Here is a 24,090-nt window from a genome sequence, read left to right as displayed (position 1 = left end):
AGACCAGCCTGAGCTAGAGTAAGACCTCATCTCTAAAGATAGCCAGGCAATGTGGTCGGCACCTATAGTCCCAGCAACTTGGAAGGCTGAGGCAAGAGGATCCCAAGAGTGAGTTATGATACCATAGCACTCTACCTGGGATGACAAAGTGAAGCTTTGTCTCAAAAAAAAAATAATAATAATAATTATTTCAGAACCAGAAATAATAAAAAAAAATGGATCTAGTGGATTACTACCAGCATAGTGCACAGTTTATTTAACCAAACATACAAAATGCTGCCATATACTTCTTTTTTTTTAAAAAAAAAAGAAAGGGAAATATTATTTATAAAAAGAAAATAGGAAAAAGTACTTTTCTCAAAACTACATAGAGATATCTGGAATATGAACAGCAAGTTGGTAAATTAATCCTTAAATGTGAAAATATTATGCAAGCTTTTAAATTATGCCATAGAGAAAAGTCAAATAAATAGCTTTTCAATGCTTAGACAGAACACTTTGACTCTAACTATATAGTACAAAGGACACATCACCATTTAACACCACTGTAAGTGCCACGAAACAAACACTACATAGTAAGCTTTGGGCAGACACAACGATAAGCCAATAAGCTTATTGTTGTTCATGAGATACAAATTAATTTCCTAGAAAATTACATTAAAATGCCAACCAAGCTGTAAGTTACACATGGAGGGGAAATATAATTAATCAGAAGACATTATAAATTAAATCAAATGTTAATTTGCACTTAGCAACAAAGAATCAACAAATATTAAGGAAACTTCTATGTACAAGGTACCCTTGGTGAAGTAGAAAAGTAAAGTCAAAGGAAAATAACAGAAAGAATATCAGGGAAGACAAATCACTAGCTTAAAAGTTAAACTACATGTTTCAGTAAGTTTTCAAGTTAGTTAAAGATACTGTTATTATTTCAAGAGAAATGATAGAATATGCCTTATGATTAACATAAACATATTAAATTAAACAAAGGGTATGTTAAATTTTAATTTGCTGATAATTAAGAAAGTTTCTTCATTGATTACTTAAGTAAATATTTATTAAATACCTTCTATGAATATCATCAGAGATGCTAAAAAAAATTCCATCTTTAAGAATACTTAAATTCCAACAAATGTATTTATACATGAAAGACAAAATAGAGTAATCACATATAAGAGTTAAAAATCTTTTATATTGATTAATATAAATAAAGGTATTAACATACTTTACATTTAGCTAATTTAAATATGCCACAAAAATGTGAGGAAATCCTTTCTCCTAAAAAATGAGAAAGGAAAGAAGAGAATGAATGGAAAACATTAGTGATAATAAGAAGAATGAAAACAAAAGGATAGTCCAAAATTTTCAGGATGAAAAGTTAGCATGGAAATTAGCAAGAAAAAGTCACAACAAACAAAAAAAATACAAATGAAATTGTTAAAAAAAATCATTTTTCATTCACAGTAAATGATAACAGATACAGGATTAAACTGCTTAAATTAAAACAAATATTCTTAAGTTATATTAAAATAAAATGTTGAATTACAGATAAAATAAATGAATAGGAAAAAATAAGAATACTAAAGACTAATATTTTACTAATATCAGTAAATAAACAAAAGAATGCAAATAAAAATTTCACAAAAACTTTATAAAGGTCATTATTTAGTACAAGGGGGTATTATCATAAACATATATCAATTTACAAATCAAAGCAATAAAAATATAGCCTCAAGATGTATAAGGCAAAAAGTGATAAAACAGAATCACAAGAATTAAAAACTCAATAATCAAGAGATTTGTATTCTACCTTCTCAAGAAAATGACAGCTAAGACATATATAAAAGACAACAGAAATTTGAAAACCCTAACTACCATTAGTGGTACTGCATACAAATATTAGAGAATAACTATTTCTTTCAAGCACAGAGAGAATAATAACAAAATTGACCATATACTAAGCCATAGCAGAAAGCTTAATATCACAAACTAATATGACACAAAAAATATTCTCTGAACTAAAGACAAGGTTAAAAATCAATATAAAAAGCAGTAAAAGTACAGATATTTTATTTGTTAGTAAAGTTGTTACCTGCTTAAACTAATTTTATGTAAGATCGATGGTATAACCAACCACAAAGAAAATCTAATAGTAGATACAAAAAAGATAAAGATCAAAATATAGTACTGCAGAAAATCATAAAATTGCAAAAAAAAAAAAAGGCAGGAAGAGACAGAGAGAGGAACAAAAGAACTATAAGACATACAAAAAACAATTAACAAAATAACAGTGGATCCTACCTATCAATAATTACTTTCAATGTGAATGGATTAAACTCACCAATAAAAGATACAGAGTGATCCAATGGATTTTAAAGAGACAAGTATATGCTGTTTATAAGAAATTCAATTTATATTTAATGACACACATAGGCTAAAATTTAGTAAAGAGATGGAAAAAGATATTTCATGCAAGCAGTAATCATAAGCTCCGTATGTGGCTCATATCTAACAACATAGATTTTTAAGTCAAAATTGTCACTAGAGAAAAAGGTCATTACATAATGCATAATGATAAATAAGCTCAACAGGAAGTCTAATAATTATGAATATATCTGTATGCACTCAACATCAGAGTACTTAATTATGTAAAGAAAATATTCACGGAATGGAAGAAATAGAAAGCAGTACAATAATAATAGGAGACTGCAAAGACGAATTGAATTCTAAGAATAATAAAAAGATATGGAGAAACAGAAACCTTTATTCACTGATAGTAGACTGTAAAATAGTACAACCACTTTAGAGAGCAATTTAGAAACATCTAGCAAAACTGAAAATGGACATATCCTGTTATACAACAATATAATTTGTGGTATTCACCCTAAAGAAGAGGAAAAAAAGAAACTAAGGTAATATTTTAAGAAACCGTGGCTAAGAATTTTCTTAGTACATATTAAGGAAAGAAATCCACAATAAGAAGACCAGAAAATCCCAAGGAGTATAAACGAAGTGAAATCTATTCCTAGATTCACTACAGTAAACTGCAGAAATTCAAAGACACAGAAAATCTTAAAAAGGGATAGGAAAGAAAAGACTGAATTGCCTTCAAGAAGCAGCATTTAGACATTTACCAGCAGTGAAAATAATAGCCAAATGTAATGGAATCATTATATGTTGAAAGAATACAGAATGAAAATAACAAAACCTGCCAAATGAGAACTCTATAGAAAGAGAAAGCATGTTTCAGTAATAAAGATAAAATAAATTCAATGATGTAAAAGAAAAAGAAATTCCACATAGAAAGTTTCAATGTAAAAGGGAGAAAATGGTAAATATGCATATAAGTATAAATGAATTTTGACTGAAGAAACTATAATAGTATCTGAGGAGAATTAAAAATAGAATTAAGATATATAAGAAGCCTCTTTTACCCTTCATATTCCTAGAATAAAGCAGGGGTAGCTGACATACTCGTGTGCTCTTATGCTACCAACTCCATGAACTTAGACGTTAAGACTTTATCAGTGCATCTTTGAATACCTAATATAGTTGTGGGTCACAAGAAAGCACTGTAGTGAAATCAGTCTGTGGTCAACTTTTTGGAATCCAGTCCTGCTGTACCTCTTTCCAATTGTAGAATCTTAAAAAAGTTCTTTAAACCATCTCTGTTAAGGTTTCCTTAACTATAACAATGGAAATACTAATAGCTCCTATACCCCAGGACTACTGCGAGGACTAAATAATACATGCCTGGCACAAGATGCTTACTAATTGTTACCTTCTTTCTATTATATAAGAAATAGAGGTTTACAAGAAAATTGACTGCATCTTTATATGATTTACCTAGCACATATAAATATTATTTGGTTTGATATGCTTAATAATGTCTATGTGTAAAATATTTCAATTATGTTAAAAGTTTTTAACTCTTTTTGCTTCCCATTTTGAAATAATTTATGTCTAGCATAATACATGTAATATTAGCTAATCTCATACTATATTTAAGAAGTATTTCTGTAGAAATGATGAGACTCAAACCAATTTATTTTCCTTTATAGTCAGTAATATTTCAGAATATGCAATTTCCTTACTTCACTGCCTTAAAGGTGAAAAAGTATTTTATCTTTGTTTACTATACATTTCAAGACCATGTTACAATAATAAAATAGTGTCAGTTAAATGTGAAAATTCTGTATCTACAAGGTGTTTTCAGTCACAACATAAGTCCATTTTGATTCTCACCTTAGCAAAGAATATTTGTAAAGAAAGACTTTTGTGACATAAATCACTGTCATTTAGTACACAGTTGAAAAAGCAAAACTTTTAGTAGAAGATAAATATTAAAAGAAATTTTAAAATCATCATTCTAAAAATGGCTTTGGTTTTGCCAAATACAGTTACTAACTGACTAAACAAAATTTATATAAATAAGATTTAGTAGCAAGGGGACATTACACACATACAATGCTACTATTCTTTGTGAAAGTTTATTAGCAAATTAAATTAGTTTACTAATAACTTTAATAATAAAAAAACTATGATTTTCAGTTCATCGACTGTTTACAATTTTTTAAACCATGAATATACTACATTTTTCTCAAAAAATGTGGTAGTAGGATATTGACATTTTATAAATTGGGGGACTACATTTGCGAGGTAGTGCACATATATAGGTAATGTTTTACATATACTCCATATGTCCTTGGAAAGAAAACCCTGCACAGAGAGCATAAAGTAAAAACAGGTAAGCTTCCTATTATCTTCTGTGTTGATGAGTGGTCATCCTCTAACCCACCATTTTACTAAGGTTATACTTCTTCAAGGTCCAAGTCTTAATTTCATCTCCAAAGCTTTATCCATGGTCTCCCACAAACCACCACCTATGACCCCCCGAGAGATCTCTTACTATTTTCTGAGCTCATCTCTCCATTTGAAAGAACACTTGTTTTATTTTATTTAGCATAGTTACATTAAAAGAGAATTGTAAGGTTATCAAATTATTTCCATTAAGAGTCAATAGAATTAAAAGTTTGTACATGGATAAAACAAAATTAATAGATGATAATATCCAAAAATACTGTATAAAAGTATCTAACCTCAAGAATAAAAATAGTTTTTGTTTTTTTAATATTAATAAAAATATAAAAGCATTGAAAAATCATAAGCACATGAAGTTTATATCTTCACTAGTAACAAGGTTACATTTACCTTTTGCTCCCATAAAACTTTATAAAATTTTTCTTTACTCGTGGATTAGAGAAAATTTTTTTTCCTAATATCATGCATAATTGCTTTTTTCTTTATCTTAATTCATAGGAGTATACTTCAGAGGATTTATTGCTTACCAATTTGCTTTCTATACTGTTCAACAGGAAGTTTGATAGTGGAAGCATCTTTTTTACCCATCTTTGATCTCCAAAATCCTTGCTGAAAGGAGAGAAAACAATTATGAAATCCTTAAAAAAAAAAAAAAAAACTATCTACAACTTCAGGAATTATTCCATAATATTCATTTTTAAAATAACAGGTAAAAAATAACTTCAACTTATTCCTGTTAGATACCCATAAAGAATGCAAACTTATTTCAAATAAATTACCAAGGATACACTGGCTGGTAATTAAATTTCCCAATCATTTGTTCTTGGTAACATTCATTTTATCAAGTACCATCAATGCTCAATTAAACCATCCTGTTAGAGAATATTATCTGTAAATTTGAAAATCTCGTACTATTTATTCAGCTAGGTTGGGGCTGTAGGTGAGCTACTGGCAGCATGCATCTTTCCAATTACCTACTATGTTACACAAAATGTAAAGCTGAAGTTTGAACCTCATCTTTTTGTATTTTGTTTTCAAAAGCCTAACATATGGAAACAGTATCAATGGAATTTAGTTCTAATTCTTCCCCACTTAATGTAAACAAGTACCACTTTTAATATTCTATCTTGGCTCAGTGCCCGAAGCACAGTGGTTACGGCGCCAGGCACATACACTGAGGTTGGCGGGTTCGAACCCAGCCTGGCCAGCTAAACAACAATGGCAACAACAACAACAACAAAATAGCCGGGTGTTGTGGCAAGTGCCTGTAGTTCCAGTTACTTGGGAGGCTGAGGTAAGAGAATCGCTTAAGCCTTAAGTCTGAGGTTGCTGTGAGCTTTGACACCAGGGCACTTTACCGAGGGCAACAGAGTGGGACTCTGTCTCAAAATTATAATAATAATAATAATTATAATATTCTATCTTTTCGTATGAATTATTAAGTAATTACAAAGCACCAAGATGCCAGCCCTTTCACAGGGTCACTTCCCTCACCATAGACCTGAGATGAGACAGCAGGCGCCATATTGCTTCTTCATAATCTATTTTTTAAATTGATGTAGTGGGTAGCCCAATAGTCACCATACATAAGGAAAATGGAAAATTGCAGCTAAATGTATCTTTTTTTCCCAAAATAATCATTAATAGATTTTACAAACAGGTGGCCAACATCTATAAAAATTTGTAATGAATATTTTATAAATGAAGATACATTTAACTACTAATTCCCAATTTCCATGTGCATGGTGACTTTTGGGACATCTATACAATATTGTGAATATTTCAGGAATACATGTGATATTTTGGTACTTGTATAGAATGTGCAATGACCAAATTAGAGTAATTGGGATATCCACCATCTATATTTTCTATGTACTTCATATTAGGAACTTTACAAATCATTTCCAGCTATTTTTAAATACATAATAAATTATTAACTATAATTTTTCTATGGTGCTACGAAATACTATTGCTTATTCCTTCCACCTAACTGTACTTTTGTATCCCTTAACCAACTTCTCTTCATTCCTTCTTCCACACTTCTCTTCTCAGGCTCTGGTAACCCCTATTCCACTCTACCTCCAGGGGACCTACTTTTTTAGCTCTTGTGGGTGACCATGTAATATTTGCCTGTGTCTGAATTTTTTTAACTTAAAAAATGACAAATAAATTAAGTCTTCATCTCTAATAAACCACATGGTTATTATGTCTAGGATAGCACATCTCGAAAAATTTTAGAAATAAAACCAAGACATCACCTAATTCTACAGTCTTACTCGCTAAAATTCAAAACATTAAAAATAATTTTGTCATGACAAATATAATAAAAAATCAATGCTATAACATATTCATGTAGAAATTCCATTTGCATAGTGGTTTGCATTTATTAGTCGTAAAGAGTCAAACTATTTTAACGTCACTTGTGTGGGTCTAGAAAAAATATCACTTCATATTAGGAGAGAAGCTAAAGTGAATAAAAATACAAGATAGTCCCTGTTTAATTTAGTTTTGTTCTTTAACTTTCTCTAATATGCTTAAAAATGTAAAAAGCAAATCACTAAGGCTATTTCCCAAAATGGTTGCTATGCCTCTCCCAGTTCCTTCCTGGTCATTCAATCGATATCCCAACAGAGATAACACTTTAGAGGCCAATATTTTATTCATTCACTATCTGTAGCAAATAAAAATATATGGGAGCTATGAAGAATATCTTATCACCAAAGTAAAATGAGTTTTACTTATTTATACATGTGTTTAACATAATAAAATTATACTTAAAAAATGAAATTTTTAAAGGAGCCTAACTTTTGAACAAACACATTTTATATGTATAATAATCTCTGAAAATAAAAATACCTTAAAAGAATTTCAACCACAGAAATACTTTAAAGAGAAAATGGTTTGAAATTTGTGTTCTTATCATTTAATGTTTTAATAATAGTTAATCAAAAAGTTCAAAAATTTAAACTTCATTCTTATGTTTAAAATCATTATATTCTATTCTTTAAGCAAAACAGCATTTTACGAAATAATAAAACAAAAAAAATGCCTACAGAACACACACTTACACAGATTACTTACATTTTATTAGCTGCAACTAACACAAAAAGATAGAAAATATTTTACCTTCGTAAAAAACACATTGAATCCATTTTAAATAATCAAAAGAGATACCCATTCATCTGTACAGTGCAATTGCCAATGCTTCAGACATCTAGAACCTTTAAAACATTGTGACTTTTCTTTGTTCTTCAAAGCCTTGCAGTAATCATCATTCATTTCTATTGCTTTGATGGTTAGATACAAACTCTTAAGAAATCCAGGGAGACATTAGCACATCCAGTCGCAATTTCTAATAAGACAGCTATTTGCATACAAGATCAGCCACAATTTAAAATGTGTTGTGATAGATGCGGAAAGGGAATAACAGATTTATATTAGCATGTACAATACCAAGATTGTTTTCACAATTTAATTCCTTGGAGATTATGTCTCATCACCTTCTTTTAGAAAGAACATTGCATTCCCCGAGGAACTAACTTGCTCCGAGACCCAGCTAAACTAAAATATGGATTAATAAGATAATATTTATTATTTATGAATTTTGCTGTAGGAATGATTTCAGATTAAATCATCAGAGAAGTTTTCAACATTCTTGAAACTTGATAACACATATTTAAGGAAGAAAAAATGCTAATTTTATTTAATACCTAAATTGCATATTAAAATAATTCATAGTTAATTTTCCATCTAATTAAAACTTTACAGTATTTAGAGCTTTTAAGATTAAAGATAGCATTTTTAATGTGCATTCTTAACCTAAATTTTGCACAGTGATTTTGCCACCTGCATTTTTAAGCATAATATTTGACCTCTAAAAAAAACCAAAGGTAGTTTATAGTCTACTACATTCTGACCAAGTTATTTTATTGTTCATTTATATCTTTTTATGAAATCCAGAAAAAACACATAAAGAAATAAGAAACTTGAATATGAACACATAAAGAAATAAGAAACTTCACATATGTCTCTGCTTCCAGAAAAAGCATTAAATCCAGATAGTGACATTTAATACATATCAAAACACAGGTTATTAAAAAATCCAACCCATGACCACCAAAAATATAATTAGTACAGTTTTTAAGGCTAAAAGAAGGAACTCTCCCTGAGGAAAATCTTAAGTAAGCATAAAATTATAATCAAGCAAAAAAGATATTTATGTATGTCTGGATTACAACTGAGAAACAATCACAGTAATACTACCTTATGCTATTATAGTTGCTGGGATATAATAATAAACAGAAACTAGACATTTGTTTCTCATCTTAGGCCACATTCACTATTCCTAGAGTATTAAAAATTCAAAGTTGTTCACGCAATATACTAATATACTTTAGTCACCCAGGTGGTGCTTTTCTAGAGAAAGCAAAATCCTTAGCATAAAGAATTATTAAGGTTGAGTTTATCATTTGTTCCCATTGCATATGCCAATGCGCCATCAAATTCAGCTTTTAGTTCCATGATTTTCACAAGCTCATTCACATTTTCACGAATTTACTCATGTTCTACAATTTGTTTTCAATGTCCTTTTAGTATATCCCCACTTATAGAACCTACATTATAATATATACAATGGGTCATTTCCACTGAGTGATTATCCAGAACCTGCCTAAGAGGCATGATTCATAATTCAAATCTCTGGAAATAATTCTCCACACTTAAGGAAATAAAGAAAAAATAGGTAGTTTGAAAGACTATCACAGTGTGAAGGAGATAATATATACTATTATATTTAATATAAAATTAATATTATGTAAATAATATTAATTACTTCTATTAAATAATTATATTTATTAATATTTACATGCATAATATTATAATAAACAATATTAACACAAGTAAATGTGATGAGGAACAATTCTTATTGTATAAAACTGGAGAGCAAAACACTGATCTTTCTGACATTTTCAGAGATCACAGAGACCAGTTCACCTCGACTTTGCCAAATTGATTTCCATCATAGGTATATAAGAAGTATCTAGAGGGCAGTGCCTGTGGCTCGAAGGAGTAGGGTGCCAGCCCCCTATGCCAGAGTTGGTGGGTTCAAACCCAGCCCCAGCCAAAAACCACACATACACAAAAGAAGTATCTAGAAATTTAAATATGTGAAGGGATGATTTCTACAATCCTGATCATTTCCCATCATTAATATAAAAAATTACAAGAAAATTAATGACCAGACAGTTTTCTGCATAAACCCAAGAAGTCATGCTCTAGGAAAGAAACCTTAGTACATGGAACTCACCTTTCAGCCAAACTATAAAAGGAAAACAAACACAGTATCAACAAATAGTGCTAAACCAACTATATGTCCTCATGACAGACAAAATAAACCAATCAAAAATACTTGACATCATCTCACACGATAGAGGTCAACTGAAGACAATCATAGACATAAACAAAAGAGCTAAAACAATAAAGCTACTAGAAGAAAGCTAGTAAAGCTACAAAGTTATTCATAATTTGGGGAAGGCCAATATTTCTATGAGAGAACACAGATAGGATGGACCATAAAAGAAAAAAAATAAATAAAGAAGAGCTGACCACATCAAAATTAATTTTTACTCATCAAAAGACACTAGTATAAAAATAAATAGATATATTATAGACAGAAAGCATTCATAATACATGAGTTTGGCAAAATAATTTGCATCCAGAATGTAAAAAGTACTACTCAATAATATAAGGAATCAATTAAAAAAGAGGTATCAATCGAAAAAAAACATGGACACTTCGGCAAAGAATATTTACAAATGACAAACAGCACATGAGAAAGTTTTCAATACCATTATTTACCAACACAATGCAAAATTAAAATCATAACTGAGCTATCCTTCCATACCCACCTGAATAGTTCAAATAAAAATATTTCATGCACAAGTATTGGACAGAATATGCAGCAACTAAAACTGCTGGTGGGAGTGTAAGACCACATAACCACTTTGAAAAATTGTTTGGCAGTTCCTTACAAAGTTAACTACCAGCAATACTACCCATAGATATTTATCCAAGAGAGAAAGACACATAGGTCAAAATAAAAAATGCTTTGTATAAGAATGGTCAGAGTAGCTTTATTCATCATTGTCAGAAATTGGGAACAGCCCCAATGCTGATCAACAGAAGAACTAATAAATTGGCTTATTCCTCAGAGTTATACTACTCAGCAAAAAAAAATATCTATTGAGAATATGCAACAATGGAGATGAATCTCAAAAATATTTCACTGAGTAAAAGAAGAAATGGCTTTTGGACGTAACTGTGCATTCATCACTTTTAGTTGTTCTGGTAGCATCATTTGACAACGGTGATCTCTGTCCCCTTGAAAATACTTGAAATACTCTCTGTGGGCTAATGAATAAAAAAAGAGATTAGAAAGCAAAGATAGAATGTATACACAAACTATTATAAAGCAAATGCAAGAAAAGAGAAAGATCAGAGAATAACATATAGAGGAACTGAGATTGAAAGTGTGTTGGGTTTTATTTATTTTTGGGTAGAGCGCCCTGGGTAGAGTGCAGTGGCGTCACTACTCACAGCAACCTCCATCTCCTGGGCCTAAGCAATTCTCTTGCCTCAGCCTCCCAAGTAGCTGGGACTACAGGTGCTCACCACAATGCCTGGCCATTTTTTGGTTGTAGTTGTCGTTGTCTGGCAGGCCTGGGCTGGGTTCAAACCTGCCAGATCCAGTGTCTGTGGCTGGCGCCCTAGCCACTGAGCCTCAGGCGCCAAGCTGAAAGTGTTATTTTTTATGCTTTGTTTTTACTCTTGAAGGCTCATTTCTGAATAAAGATAAAAACTTGAGTCAATCTAAATAATAACTATAAGAAAGGAGTAGAGAGAAAGTGTGTGAAGATACAGGAAAAAAGTAACAATTATTGGGAATTCCAAGTATGAAGGAAGGAAGGGATAGAATCCAATGTCCATTTAAAGGAATAATCAAAACAGACTAACTTTTTCATTTTAACAAGAAAGAAAAATGAATGTGCAAAAATACACATAAGCCTTGTTGTTTGGTAATCCAAAGTAGAAAGAGCCCTATCTGGTTGGTCTACTTTCACTGTAAAGTAGGAAGCAAGATTCCCTCCCAGTGGTGAAAGGGAAGGTTGAAGGCTTGAAGATTTCAGGGTGCAGACTGAAATTAATGCTGTGGCATGGAAAGTGTTGTCTAAAAAAAGTGGAATGGTTGGGCCATGCTAAAAGACCAAATACATTTGGGAACCATGAATATTTGTAACATGGGGCTATAAGATTACAAATACTGTATTTCTTTCTGAGTGCTCAGCTACTCAGCGCTGGCATAGATTAAACAGAATTTAAGTTGTCTCAGATAGGCAAGACAAAAGGCAATAAGAAAAAAGTTTAGGGTACCAAAAAAGGGAATGATGTGATGTACCATGGTGTCTAAAGCTAGAAAAGAAAGTGAAAGCATAAGGACTTTAGAATTAAGCAGAAAGCAGATCAATTTTTAGACTTAAAGGTGTAGATATGATCAAATAATAACATTTTGGAGCAAAAAAATAGCCAAATAACCAAATGCTAGGAGAAAAAAATTAGAGGTTGTTTTCACTAGGGGGAAAAGTTTTCAAAGGCTATTAATAAGGAGTGTGAGGCGAGTGATGTTATTATAGACATGGAGCATGTTTCAGTCCAGGATAACTAAAGTGGTAGAAAAACATTTTGGCAGTTATATATTAAGGAAGTGAGAAACCAGGATAATGCAGACATCAGACAGGTGAATAATAAAGGCTAGGATGATAGCAGGCTTAAATGCATGTGCAAAGAAAGACTTTAAGTTAGGAAGACTGAGAAAGGGACCGGTGTGCTCATAGATAAATAGGAAAACAGAGTACCGGGCAATACACCCAAATGGAATGAACCATAATGGACCCTGGCTTTTAATTCAGTCTGCCTTACTTGTTTTCATATGCATGAAAATGTAAATGATCTGGAAGATGCAATGAGCAAATTAAAAAATAACAGCCAACCTCTTGATCCATAGGTATGTGGAGAGTTAAAGGAAGAATAGTCTCCATTGATCAGGTTTCAATTAATGTCAAAAGATAAAATAAATCATCAATGGAATGCTTAAGGATGGATGGGGTTCAAGGGAGAAATAAAGAAAAATATAGAGAGGGAAGGGAGTAACAAGAGATTGGTCCATGAAAAACAAACCAACCACAGAATAATATGAGCACATGTATCAGTGGAGGACATATGACCAAATGGGTCATTTTGGACAGTGAGTAAAGCTACTAAGAATGTGTAGTATCTGTCTTTTACAAAATGTATGAATTTAAGGGGTATGAGTGCAGTTTTGTTATGTGGATATATCAGATAGTGGTAAAGTCTGGGCTTTTAGTGTAATCACCACCTCAATAAATGTACATTGTACCCAGTATGGACTTTCTCATCCCTCACCCTCCTTCCACTGGCCCTCCCTCTGAGTATCCAATGTCTATTAGTCCACATTCTGTGTGTAGGAATGTTTACTATCTTGAACGAACTTTATACTAAAAGTGCATTGGGTACTTAGGCCTATCCAAGTTAGCAGTGGCCTGGGTAAAATGGGGAAATCCCAGTTCCTCCAAGAAAAATCACCTGACTAGAATTCAGCACCTGAGAGGAAACCTCAGATCTCGAGAGGATAGTTAGCACGCTTACTCACTGGGAGCAACTCAAGACTTTAGGTTAATATTTGTCAAAATGTTTTCCATCCATAACTTGCTTAGAGGTATCCAAGATGCTCATTAAAATACAGATTCCTGGGGCCCATTATAGTCCTTCCAAATCACAATCTCAGAAGACAGGCCAAGGCCACAAATCTCCAGTTTGATTTCGTTTTGTTTTTAGATTTCCCAGGTAATGGCTGTGACCATTAAAGTTTGAGAACCGCTGCTTGTCTTTTTAGCCACCTCACAGGCAAGTGTTCTGTATGGTAGCATCTGAGAAACACTGACAGTAGATGGGAAGTGTGAGCAGGGACTGGGAGGTCCCTCAGTCTCTAGTGGACAGTAAGGTCTGATTAGGGCCATGTGCCTAAACTGTGAAAGCTTTTAATGATCACCTGAAACTTGAAGCTTTTTCTGAATTCAACAGGAAGCTATCCAGGGGTTCTATGTAGTTAAGTAACAAAGTCAGACATATTTTAAGAGAAAGACTAGGAAATGTGAAGATAATTAATAGACTGGGGGAAAAAATCTAGCTAAGTTCCAAAAACAATTCACTAAGGGAGAAATGCAGCAAGTAGAAAAGAAGTGATATTTTGTGTTTCACTTTTTAGAATTTTGGAACAGCTTGGACAGGGGGCATGAGGCAGAGAAAAACTAAAGATAACGGTGCTTTTCACCTTTCACTTCTAGTTAATTAAAAGACAAAGTCCCAGACCTTCCCCTTCATAAACAGTCAATCAGTAAGGTTGGGGAGCAAAATTTTTAACAAGCACAAACTCCCTGCCAGAGTTTTCAAACTCAGGTGGTTCATGGACCATACTTGGCAAAATATTGAGTTAGACAGATGGTAATATCAATAACAAAAATGGGTAATATGGAAGAAGTTAAGTATGAGGTGGGTGATGAGGGTGGGGGAGTGTTAGAAATCTAGATTATAAAATGTTTTAAAGTGCTATAAGAAAACAATACACTTGTTTTTCCTAAAATTTAGTAGAATTAATTAATCCAAACATAATTGTATCACAAATACCCCTACCCCCCACCAAAAAATAACCACAAATATTTTATTTACTTTTATTTTAATGCCTTTTTAATGCACAGATTGTTGTAGCATCTGGACACATGACATACTTGAAAACAACACATTAAATTTATACTGCCCAGAATAGACAAAAAGCTGCCTTGCATGTACCATCAACAATGCTCATCATTGGTGGAGGGGGCGGGGGGTGCTGCAGGGAAGTAGCTGAGTGTCATGGAAGTCTTTTTTTTAATTCTTAACTTCCACAATATAAAAGGGACAGGCACTTCAAATCTCAAAGGCCACTTAAGGAAGAGAATTTCTATTGACTAAGTGACCATTTTCCCAAAGAGGAAAATTATTGTTATGAATTCACTGAGTTTTAATTTCAGCAAAATGGGAAACATACTTCTATCAATTTCTATATTACATTTGCAAAAAGAGATAGGTTAGTGAAACTAGTCTTGGTCTATTATATAACTTATAGTAACAATTTAAAATGTCATTAGTCACACTACTATCCTATATATAAAGATAATTTTTATGTAAACAGTTCTTTCTACAAGTTCCTAAAGGCTACAAGAATATTGCATCAAACAAATAAAAACTAAAGACCTTCTTTTTACTATTACAAAATTTTGATACACAAAAAGACACATATGCAAACATATAAAAGGAGCAAATATCTACAGTCCTGGCATAAAGCCAGCAAGGCAGGCAGCTTGTACCACTGCACACTAAGAGCTTAATCAGACACAAGAAATGAGAAACAGGAAGTGTACAAGTGGCTTTAGGGACTCTGAGGATTAGAAAGGGCAGTTTCATATCCACTTGTACTGCGTTACCCAACCCACCTTCAGACTGCCTTTCCTTATGGGACAAAGTGTAATTAAAAATAGGGTTATACATCTAAAGGTTACAAACCTTGAGGCTGCAATACTTATAATTCCTGTAAACTAGGTTATTTTAAGAGAATTACATGAAACCTAAGACTGTTTATATTACATATTGATTATAAAAAACTTTATTTCATTCAGCTGGTACCAAAAACTGGTGGCTAAAAGATAAAGGAAAACAATAAGCTCTAGCTGCAAAGAACTGAGATGACATCTACTCTTATCACTGCAATTCTCCTGGGTGAACAGACATATATTCATTCTATCATAATTCCCCTATATGAACTCTCTTTTCTTGATTCTAAGGAAAATTAGTGAATTCTTAGGATTCAGAATCTTCAATGAATTTCTCTGAAATAAAGATTTACTAGTAAAAAATACATCTTTTTAATAGTTAGCCCACATGTTAAATACATTTGACTGAGAATTTGTAAATATATATCAGTGTTTGATAGAGATGAAATGTTCCGATATACTCTAAGTCTAACAAAATCGTTATTTGTAAGCAAGTTTGGTTTACTCTAATAAAATTAAGCTTTTCATTTTTCCTTTTTCATGTATTTTACATTGAAACACAAATAAACCAAAGTCCCAAAATATGATAATTTTAGGATGCCTACTCAAAAGCTTTAAGTCTCTACATTTTGTCTCCAAGAGAGAGCACTTGTATATGTTTCATTTGTCAGTATTACTTGTCCAACTTCACAAATTATGTATATTATCATCCTATGAGGCCTCTGTTTTATGTAAGGCTTGGGAAATAGAGGCCTAGATTATTATAAGGCTGATTTAGCAGGATTATACAAGAAGAGAATAGCCAGTGTTTTTCAACCTTTTTTATCTCATGGCCCACTTGAACCTATAGTTAATCTTCAGTGGCAGACTTAAATTATGTTGATCAAAAATGAAAGAGTAAGGATTGCATTAAAATTGTATATTGCATACACAGCTATAATTTAATAAAAAAATTGTATATTGCTTTTGTTAGTATGGACATTTTTTTTATTCAATCATTTGTACATAGACCATAAATACATTTATAACAATGTTGATTCTTCCCAGTCATAAGCATGGTATGTTTTTCCATTTGTTAACACCTTCAACTATTTCTTTTCTTAGAGTTTCATAGTTCTCTTTATAGAGATCTTTCACATCCTTTGTTCAAATATTTCATCTTTTTTGACATTACTGTGAATGGAATAGAGTTCCAGAATAGCTGACTGTTTTTTCAGGTTGACTACTGTTGGTATATATAAAGGGTACTGACTTATGAGAGTTGATTTTGTAACCTGAGATGCTGCTGTATTCCTTGATCACTTCTAAAAGTTTTGTAGTAGATCAAATCCCTGGTGTTTTCCAGATATACAATCATATCATCTGTGAAGAGTGAAAGTTCGATCTCCTTTGACCCTATATGGATACACTTGATTGCCTTTTCTTGCCTAATTGTGATGGCTAAGACTTCCATTACAATGTTAAAAAGTAGTGGGGACAATGGTCAACCTTGCCTGGTTCATGATCTGAGTGGAAATGATTTCAAGTTAACTCCATTCAATATAATATTGGCTGTGGGTTTGCTGTAGATGGCCTCTATCAGTTTAAGAAATGTCCCTTCTATGCCAATTTTCTTAAGTGTTCTGATCATGAAAGGATGCTGGATATTATCAAAAGCTTTTTCTGCATCAATTGAGAGAATCATATGGTCTTTGTTTTTTAATTTGTAAAATGTCCATACTACCCAAAGCAATATACAATTTCAATGCAATCCCTATTAAAGCACCACTGTCATACTTTAAAGATCTTGAAAAAATAATACTTCATTTTCTTTGGAATCAGAAAAAACCTCGAATAGCCAAAACATTACTCAGAAATAAAAACAAAGTGGGAGGAATCACGCTACCAGACCTCAGACTACACTATACATTGATAGTGATCAAAACAGCATGGTACTAGCACAAAAACAGATAGGTAGATGTATGGAACAGAATAGAGAACCAAGAGATGAACCCAGCTACTTAACTGTTATTTGATCTTTGACAAGCCAGTTAAAAACATTCAGTGGGGAAAAGATTCCCTATTTAACAAATAGTGCTGGGTGAACTGGCTGGCGACCTGTAGAAGACTGAAACTGGATCCACACCTGTCACCATTAACTAAGACAGACTCTCACTGGATTAAAGAATTAAATTTAGACATGAAATTATAAAAATACTAGAATAAAGTTCAGGGAAAACTCTTGAAGAAATCGGCCTGGGTGAATATTTTATAAGGAGTATCCCCCAGGCAATTGAAGCAACATAAAAATACACTACTCGGACCTGATCAAACTAAAAAGCTTCTGCACAGCCAAGAACATGGTAAGTAAAGCAAGCAGACAGCCCTCAGAATGGGAGAAGATTATCGCTGGTTATGTCTCCAACAAAGGTTTTATAACCAGAAAACACAGAGAACTCAAATGTATTAGAAGGAAAAGAATAAGTGATTCCATCTCAGGGTGGGCAAGGGACTTGAAGAGAAACTTCTCTGAAGAAGACAGGTGCACGGCCTACAGGCACATAAAAAAATGCTCATCATCCTTAATCATTAGAGAAATGCAAATCAAAACTACTTTGAGATATCACCTAACTCTAGTAAGATTATTCCACATCACAAAATCCCCAAACCAGAGATGTTGGCGTGGAAGTAGAAAAAAGGGAACACTTCTACATTGCTGGTGGGAATACAAACTAATACATTCCTTTTGGAAAGATGTTTGCAGAACACTTAGAGATCTAAAAATAGACCTGCCATTCAATCCTATAATTCCTCTACTAGGTATATATCCAGAAGACCAAACATCATATTATAACAAAGATATATGTACCAGAATGTTTATTGCAGCCCAATTTAATTGCTAAGTCAAGGAAGAAGCCCAAGTGCCCATCGACCAATGAATGGATCAATAAATTGTGGTATATATACACCATGGAATATTATGCAGCCTTAAAGAAAGATGGAGACTTTACCTCTTACATGTTTACATGGATGGAGCTGGAACATATTCTTCTTAGCAAAGTATCTCAAGAATGGAAGAAAGGTATACAATGTACTCAGCCCCACTACAAAACCAATTTATAAACACCTACACTTTCATGTGAAAGCTATAATCCAACTATAGCCCAAGAAGTGAAAAGGGGAGATGGAGGGGAAGGGAGGGGGGAGGATGGGTGGAGGGAGAGTAATTGGTGGGACCACATCTACAGTGCATCTTACAAGGGTACATGTGAAATTTACTAGGTGTAGAATATAAATGTCTTAACACAATAACTAAGGAAATGCTGTGAAGGCTATGTTAACCAGTTTGATGAAAACATTTCAAATTGTATATAAAAAACGATCTTTAAAAATTTTCTCAGCACACTTAAGATCTTCTGTGGCACACTGATTGAAGATCACAGGAAAAAGCACCTGGTTAATGAAAAAAAGATACCATAGGCTGGGCGCATTGGCTCATGCCTGTAAACCCAGCACTCTGAGAGCCCGAGGTGGGTGGACTGCTTGAGCTCAGGAGTCTGAGACCAGCCTGAGCAAGAACAAGACTCTGCTATACTAAAAATAGAAAAATTAGCCCAACACTATGGTGGGCACTTGTAGTCCCAGCTACTTTGGAGGCAAGAGGATCACTTAAACATAAGAGTTTGAAGTTACTGTGAGGTAGGATGCCATGGCACTACACCCAGGGCAACAGTGAGACTCTGTCTCAATGAAAAAAAAGATACCAAGAACTGGGTAAGAGATACACTTATCAATCACTTCCTCAGTTTCTGATAGTGAAAGGAATATACCATAATACTGACCTATAATAGGGTGACCATAATTTACCATTCAAACCATGACTCTATTGAAAGTGAAAGAAGGCCCCATTACATCAAGACAAGTATAAGCCAGGACCATCCAGGACAACTGGAATACACCCTTTCCTCAAATGTGAAGTGCACAAGAACAATCTACAACATACTTCAGCTCAACCAGTTTTACCATTCATAAGGTCTTGCAATAAAAGGTAAGAATGACAATTCTTATTTTAGAATACTTATATTTCAGGAAACAAGTTACTATTTTAGACAATACCTGAAGCAGATGCACTGGTTCTCAACCTGTGGGTTGCGACCCCTTTTTAACAACGGGAAGGTTGAGAACCACTGAAGAGAGAATACCACAAGAGTAGGTTGTGTTGTGAGACAAACTGTCCTTAATTACAAAATCACTTGGATATGTGGCACCTCTCAGTACTCCACCCTCAAACTTTAAGTCCTTGGTTTTCAAGGCAGCACTCTCCTGATTTTCCTCCTACATCTCTATTTCTTCTTTACCTTCCACATACGTACTCTTCTACCTTCCTGTGAAACTCTGGTGGTTGGTGTTCCCCCTAGTGTAGATAATACATGTTCTACTTCATGTATTATCCTCTCCCTTGGCTACCACTTTCTTCAAACAAGGACCTATGTCCCTAGCCCTGACATCTTCAGTCATAACATCCAGCATCATTCTAGATGATCACACTGATTTTCTCATTTCTGCTTTTTTCTAGCTTTTTACTATCTTCTACTTCATTTTGTTATTCTCGTTGCATGATGTCCTCATCTGATTGTATTAACTTTTATCACTGATTAAGATGATACCTGCCTAATTTCTCCCCTGTGAAATTAGCCTTTTCTTATTTTTAATTAATAAGTATTTGGTGTGGAGGTGTTTTGAAACTATGCAAATAATGTGTTCTTCATCAAATTTGCAATGACTAGTTTAGCATCTATTGCTGTTTCTTAGTTGAATTAATTATACTTTGACAGTTGCCAAGTAATGATTTTCTAATTTTATCATTTCTTCTATATTTATTACTTGGTATTCCACTATATGAAAAAGTATTTTCTTCTTCACATTTATTCATTTATGTGTTTGTAGCAGAATGTACACATAAATTATTGTTTTATTCAATGAGTTAGAATGCACGTATATCATTAGTTTATTTTTAAGTTCAAATTGCCTTGATTTGGCTGGTCCTTCAAGATGGTTTGTGTCCTCTTGACATATCACCATCCTTTTATGAACATCTCCTCATTTTCTGATACATATTCTCAATTCATCATGTGCTTTCCTTGCTTCTGCCTTGGTATCGGCCACTTCTCTAGGGGGCCCAGATCCCTTTTAGTGGGGAATGGTATTGGAAAAGCAGGATCTGGGGACAAAATATCCTCAATGCTAATGGAATGATACTGTCCACAGGCCTTCTGAGTGGGCAGAGTTAGGGAATATATATACTAGTATGAACTCGATACTTCCGATTTCTAATCCAACATCATTCTAATTTTGCCCTTTCCACATTTATTCTGTAGCTTTCTTCTCTGACATTAGGAAACCTGTCAGACATTGTTATCAAGGTAAAGTTTTCATAGTTAATTCTTTGTATAATATTTAAAAAAAAAAAGATGTTTTTACCTTGTGGATAGTCTATAAAACAAAGGATAAGATCCCACTTGAACTAAATCTACCAAGTAACTAATCTGTGGTGATAGAGACCAACTTGAGGATTATAGCAATATCAAATATTAAATACAACATAGAGGCCAATCACATTATTTTATACTTTACAGACATATGCTCCACTTTATGGCTAGGAAAATGAGAGGATGACTCTTAGGCCAATTACATCTACTAATGAAGATAGCTATGAGGAGGGGATGGGGATGGCCTGTTTCCCCTAATTGTATACTAGGTAGTTGTCTGCAGGAGGAGTAGACAACAGAGTAAAATCAGGGTTCTTTGACGATGTGGGATAAAGATTCTAAGTAGGAAACTAAAAGTGTGCTTTCAATGTGTATAAGTAGTCATACATTAAAAAAATATAGATTGAATATATGAGATTGCCAACACTTAATATATAGTATAAAATTATGTGTGTGTATATTGATTCATTAGCAATCTAAGGTTTAAACACAATGATTGTCACACTTCTTACTGTAAAAGATATAGACAGCACATCAGTCACTGAACTTCCTTGATCTATTTTAACAGTAAGCATCACTTATGCTAATTGTTAATCATTTCAATATGTGTTATCTATTTCAAATAATTAGGTTTCTAAATTTAACAAAAATATGCACAGAAAAAGCATGTAAGTCCATGCAAAAAGAGTAAAAATATAACACATTTGTCTGTGTGCCTTTCTTTCACTATCTTTCCATGGCTAACTACTTCAGGAACTTTAAAAATAAAGTTCTAGTATGGTATATGAATAGTTTCCAAAAGACAGTCAAAGTTTTCCTTTGATAATAAGGAATAGTAGGAAAACATACCAGACAAAACATATTAAACAAACTAAGGCATAAAACCTTAGTTTAACCATTTATTTTCTTAATCAAATGCTAGATGACCTTGACAAAGTCATGCAATTTCCCTTCTTACACAATTCCTAAATTCTGTTCAAATTTAAAAATATAGTATATATCAGCATATCTATCACACTAATGATAATTATTTTCATTTCAAGAAATGCATCCTTGCAATTTAGGGTAGGTCTAATAATAACTACATAATTTTTAACATTTATACTCTAAAATGAATAAAAGATATGTTTACTGAAGTAAGCTTAGTCTAAGTACATAAGGGGAAACAAAGAGCTCCAGGCAACCATCAGAATGCTGTTTATGGATATTTTGCCACTAGTAATTTCATAATTCTGTATGACTTATTAAAAATAGCTTTATGACTAATTTGAAGTCAAAAGTATAAAAACAACTAGTATATATCCAATTTTATAGAAGTTGCATTAAATAGATTCATTATATTGATGTCTCATGTGATTATATCATTACTATTCTACTAATATAATATTTGCAGAATGGTAGTTTTCAAACAGATTGCAGTATTAAAACTCATGTTTACCATCTATGAGGCAAATTACACATTTATAAGACCACAAAATTATCCTAGCAGGGAAATATACTAAACAACATTGATTTTAAAAAATTAAGAAAACAATGTGGAAAAGGTTAATGAGGAGAAGCACTGGGTTATTAACTAATGTAACTTACAATGTAGAAACAAACAAAATAGAGGGGGAAAGTACAATGTTAAAAAGCATAATGAAATATTCCATTACAATAGATTAATAGAGAAAAGAATTTCCCAACTATAAACCAGAATGCAAATAAGAAAGAAATTCTCTTTTGTACTGGTTTTCTATCTTTCATCTCCTATGCCCTAATTCCTTCTCTATCAAATGTATAATGGCTTTCATAAGGCAACTCATTCAAAAAAAGATGTTAAAGTGCTGCTTGGTAGCTAATTACTGACCTTTTCAGTTTCACAAAAATACTAAAAGCCAATAAATGAAAATAATGAAAAATATAGGTTTGAAATAAACTGTCCAAATGTATTATAGTAAAAGGCCATAACTTCACTAACATTGTGAACTACAGATATTAACACATTTCAACTAAAAAATGTCTAGAAATGATGGCTAGAATAAAATTATTAGGGTTTGAGTTAGAGGAGTGTTCATTTTGTGAACCTTTATCAGCTACCCTATTGTGTTACGTGCATATTGTTGTATGTACAATATTATACATCAATGAACGTTAAAAGTTAGTAATTAGCTAAAGTGATGTTTAAGATAAACAAATCAGGAAAGACAAAAAATTGAAAAATAATAAACTAAAAAAAGAAGAGTAAAGTCCCTCAAATTACAAAGAGTAATTTACAAAGAGTAAGATTAGGGCAGCACATGTAGCTCGGTGGGGAGAATGCCGGCCACATATGCTGAGGCTGGCGGGTTTGAACTCAGCCCAGGCCAGCTAAACTAACAATGACAACTGCAACCAAATACAATACACTAAAAGCAATGAAATGAAATATAAAACAAAGATTTAAAAGAGATGATCAACATAAACAAAAGCTGATCCTTTGAAAAATATAGAAAACAAAATCTTGTCAACATAGGACAAAAATATAAACAAATAGTATTAGTAATGAAAGAGGGAACATGAATAAATACTCAGTAGAGAGCAACATTATATACGAAGTATCCATAAAGTTTGTGTGCAATTTAAAATAGTTCTCTATTTTTTAAACTGCACACGAACTTCATGGATACCCTGTCTGTGTGTGTATGTGTGTGTATAAGAGAATACTATAAAAACTTTCTGTCAATAATGAAAATTAAAATTAAAATTAAATTTTAGAAAATGAACTTACCAAAAGCAGTCCAAGAAGGTAGATGTCTAATAAAATTTAAAAGAGTTATATCCATTCAAAAAGTCAATCAATTTTTAAAAGTCTACCCAATAAAAAAGATCCAAATAGAAATCCTACATATAAAAAATAAAATGACTACATTTAAATGTTCAAAAGAAAGCTTCAATTGGAGAGATGATCTAGCAGTGCAAAGAATTAGTGAGATGACAGGTAGGACATTTGAATTACCCAGTGGAAGGAGCAAAGGACAAAAGAATGAAGAAAGCTTACATGATTTATGGAACACCATCAAGAGATAAAACACTTGCATAGTAGAAATTGAAGAAGGAGAAGAAAGTGAAAAAAGACCAGAAAGCATATTTAAAGAAATAATGGCTGAAAAATTCTCTAA

The 24,090-nt window shown here is 32.6% G+C and overlaps 1 protein-coding gene across 2 annotated transcripts in view; it reads right to left on the bottom strand.

Moving 5' to 3' along the window:
• The window catches only part of TRIQK (triple QxxK/R motif containing), a 76,907-nt gene that overhangs the window by 21,049 nt on the left and 31,768 nt on the right, over nt 1-24,090 (bottom strand). For both annotated transcript variants that reach the window (XM_003782486.3, XM_023516976.1), the window contains exon 3: nt 5,349-5,430. In XM_003782486.3, coding sequence (XP_003782534.1) covers nt 5,349-5,409 — 61 coding nt within the window. In that variant the 5' untranslated portion in view covers nt 5,410-5,430. The remainder of the gene's footprint in view (nt 1-5,348; nt 5,431-24,090) is intronic.

The sequence above is a fragment of the Otolemur garnettii genome, unplaced genomic scaffold, assembly GCF_000181295.1.
Source record: "Otolemur garnettii isolate 467f Iridium unplaced genomic scaffold, OtoGar3 scaffold00004, whole genome shotgun sequence".
Classification (NCBI taxonomy): Eukaryota; Metazoa; Chordata; class Mammalia; order Primates; family Galagidae; genus Otolemur; species Otolemur garnettii.
The sequence above is the reverse complement of the archived record's forward strand: the minus strand, read 5'-3'. Positions and strand labels throughout refer to the sequence as shown.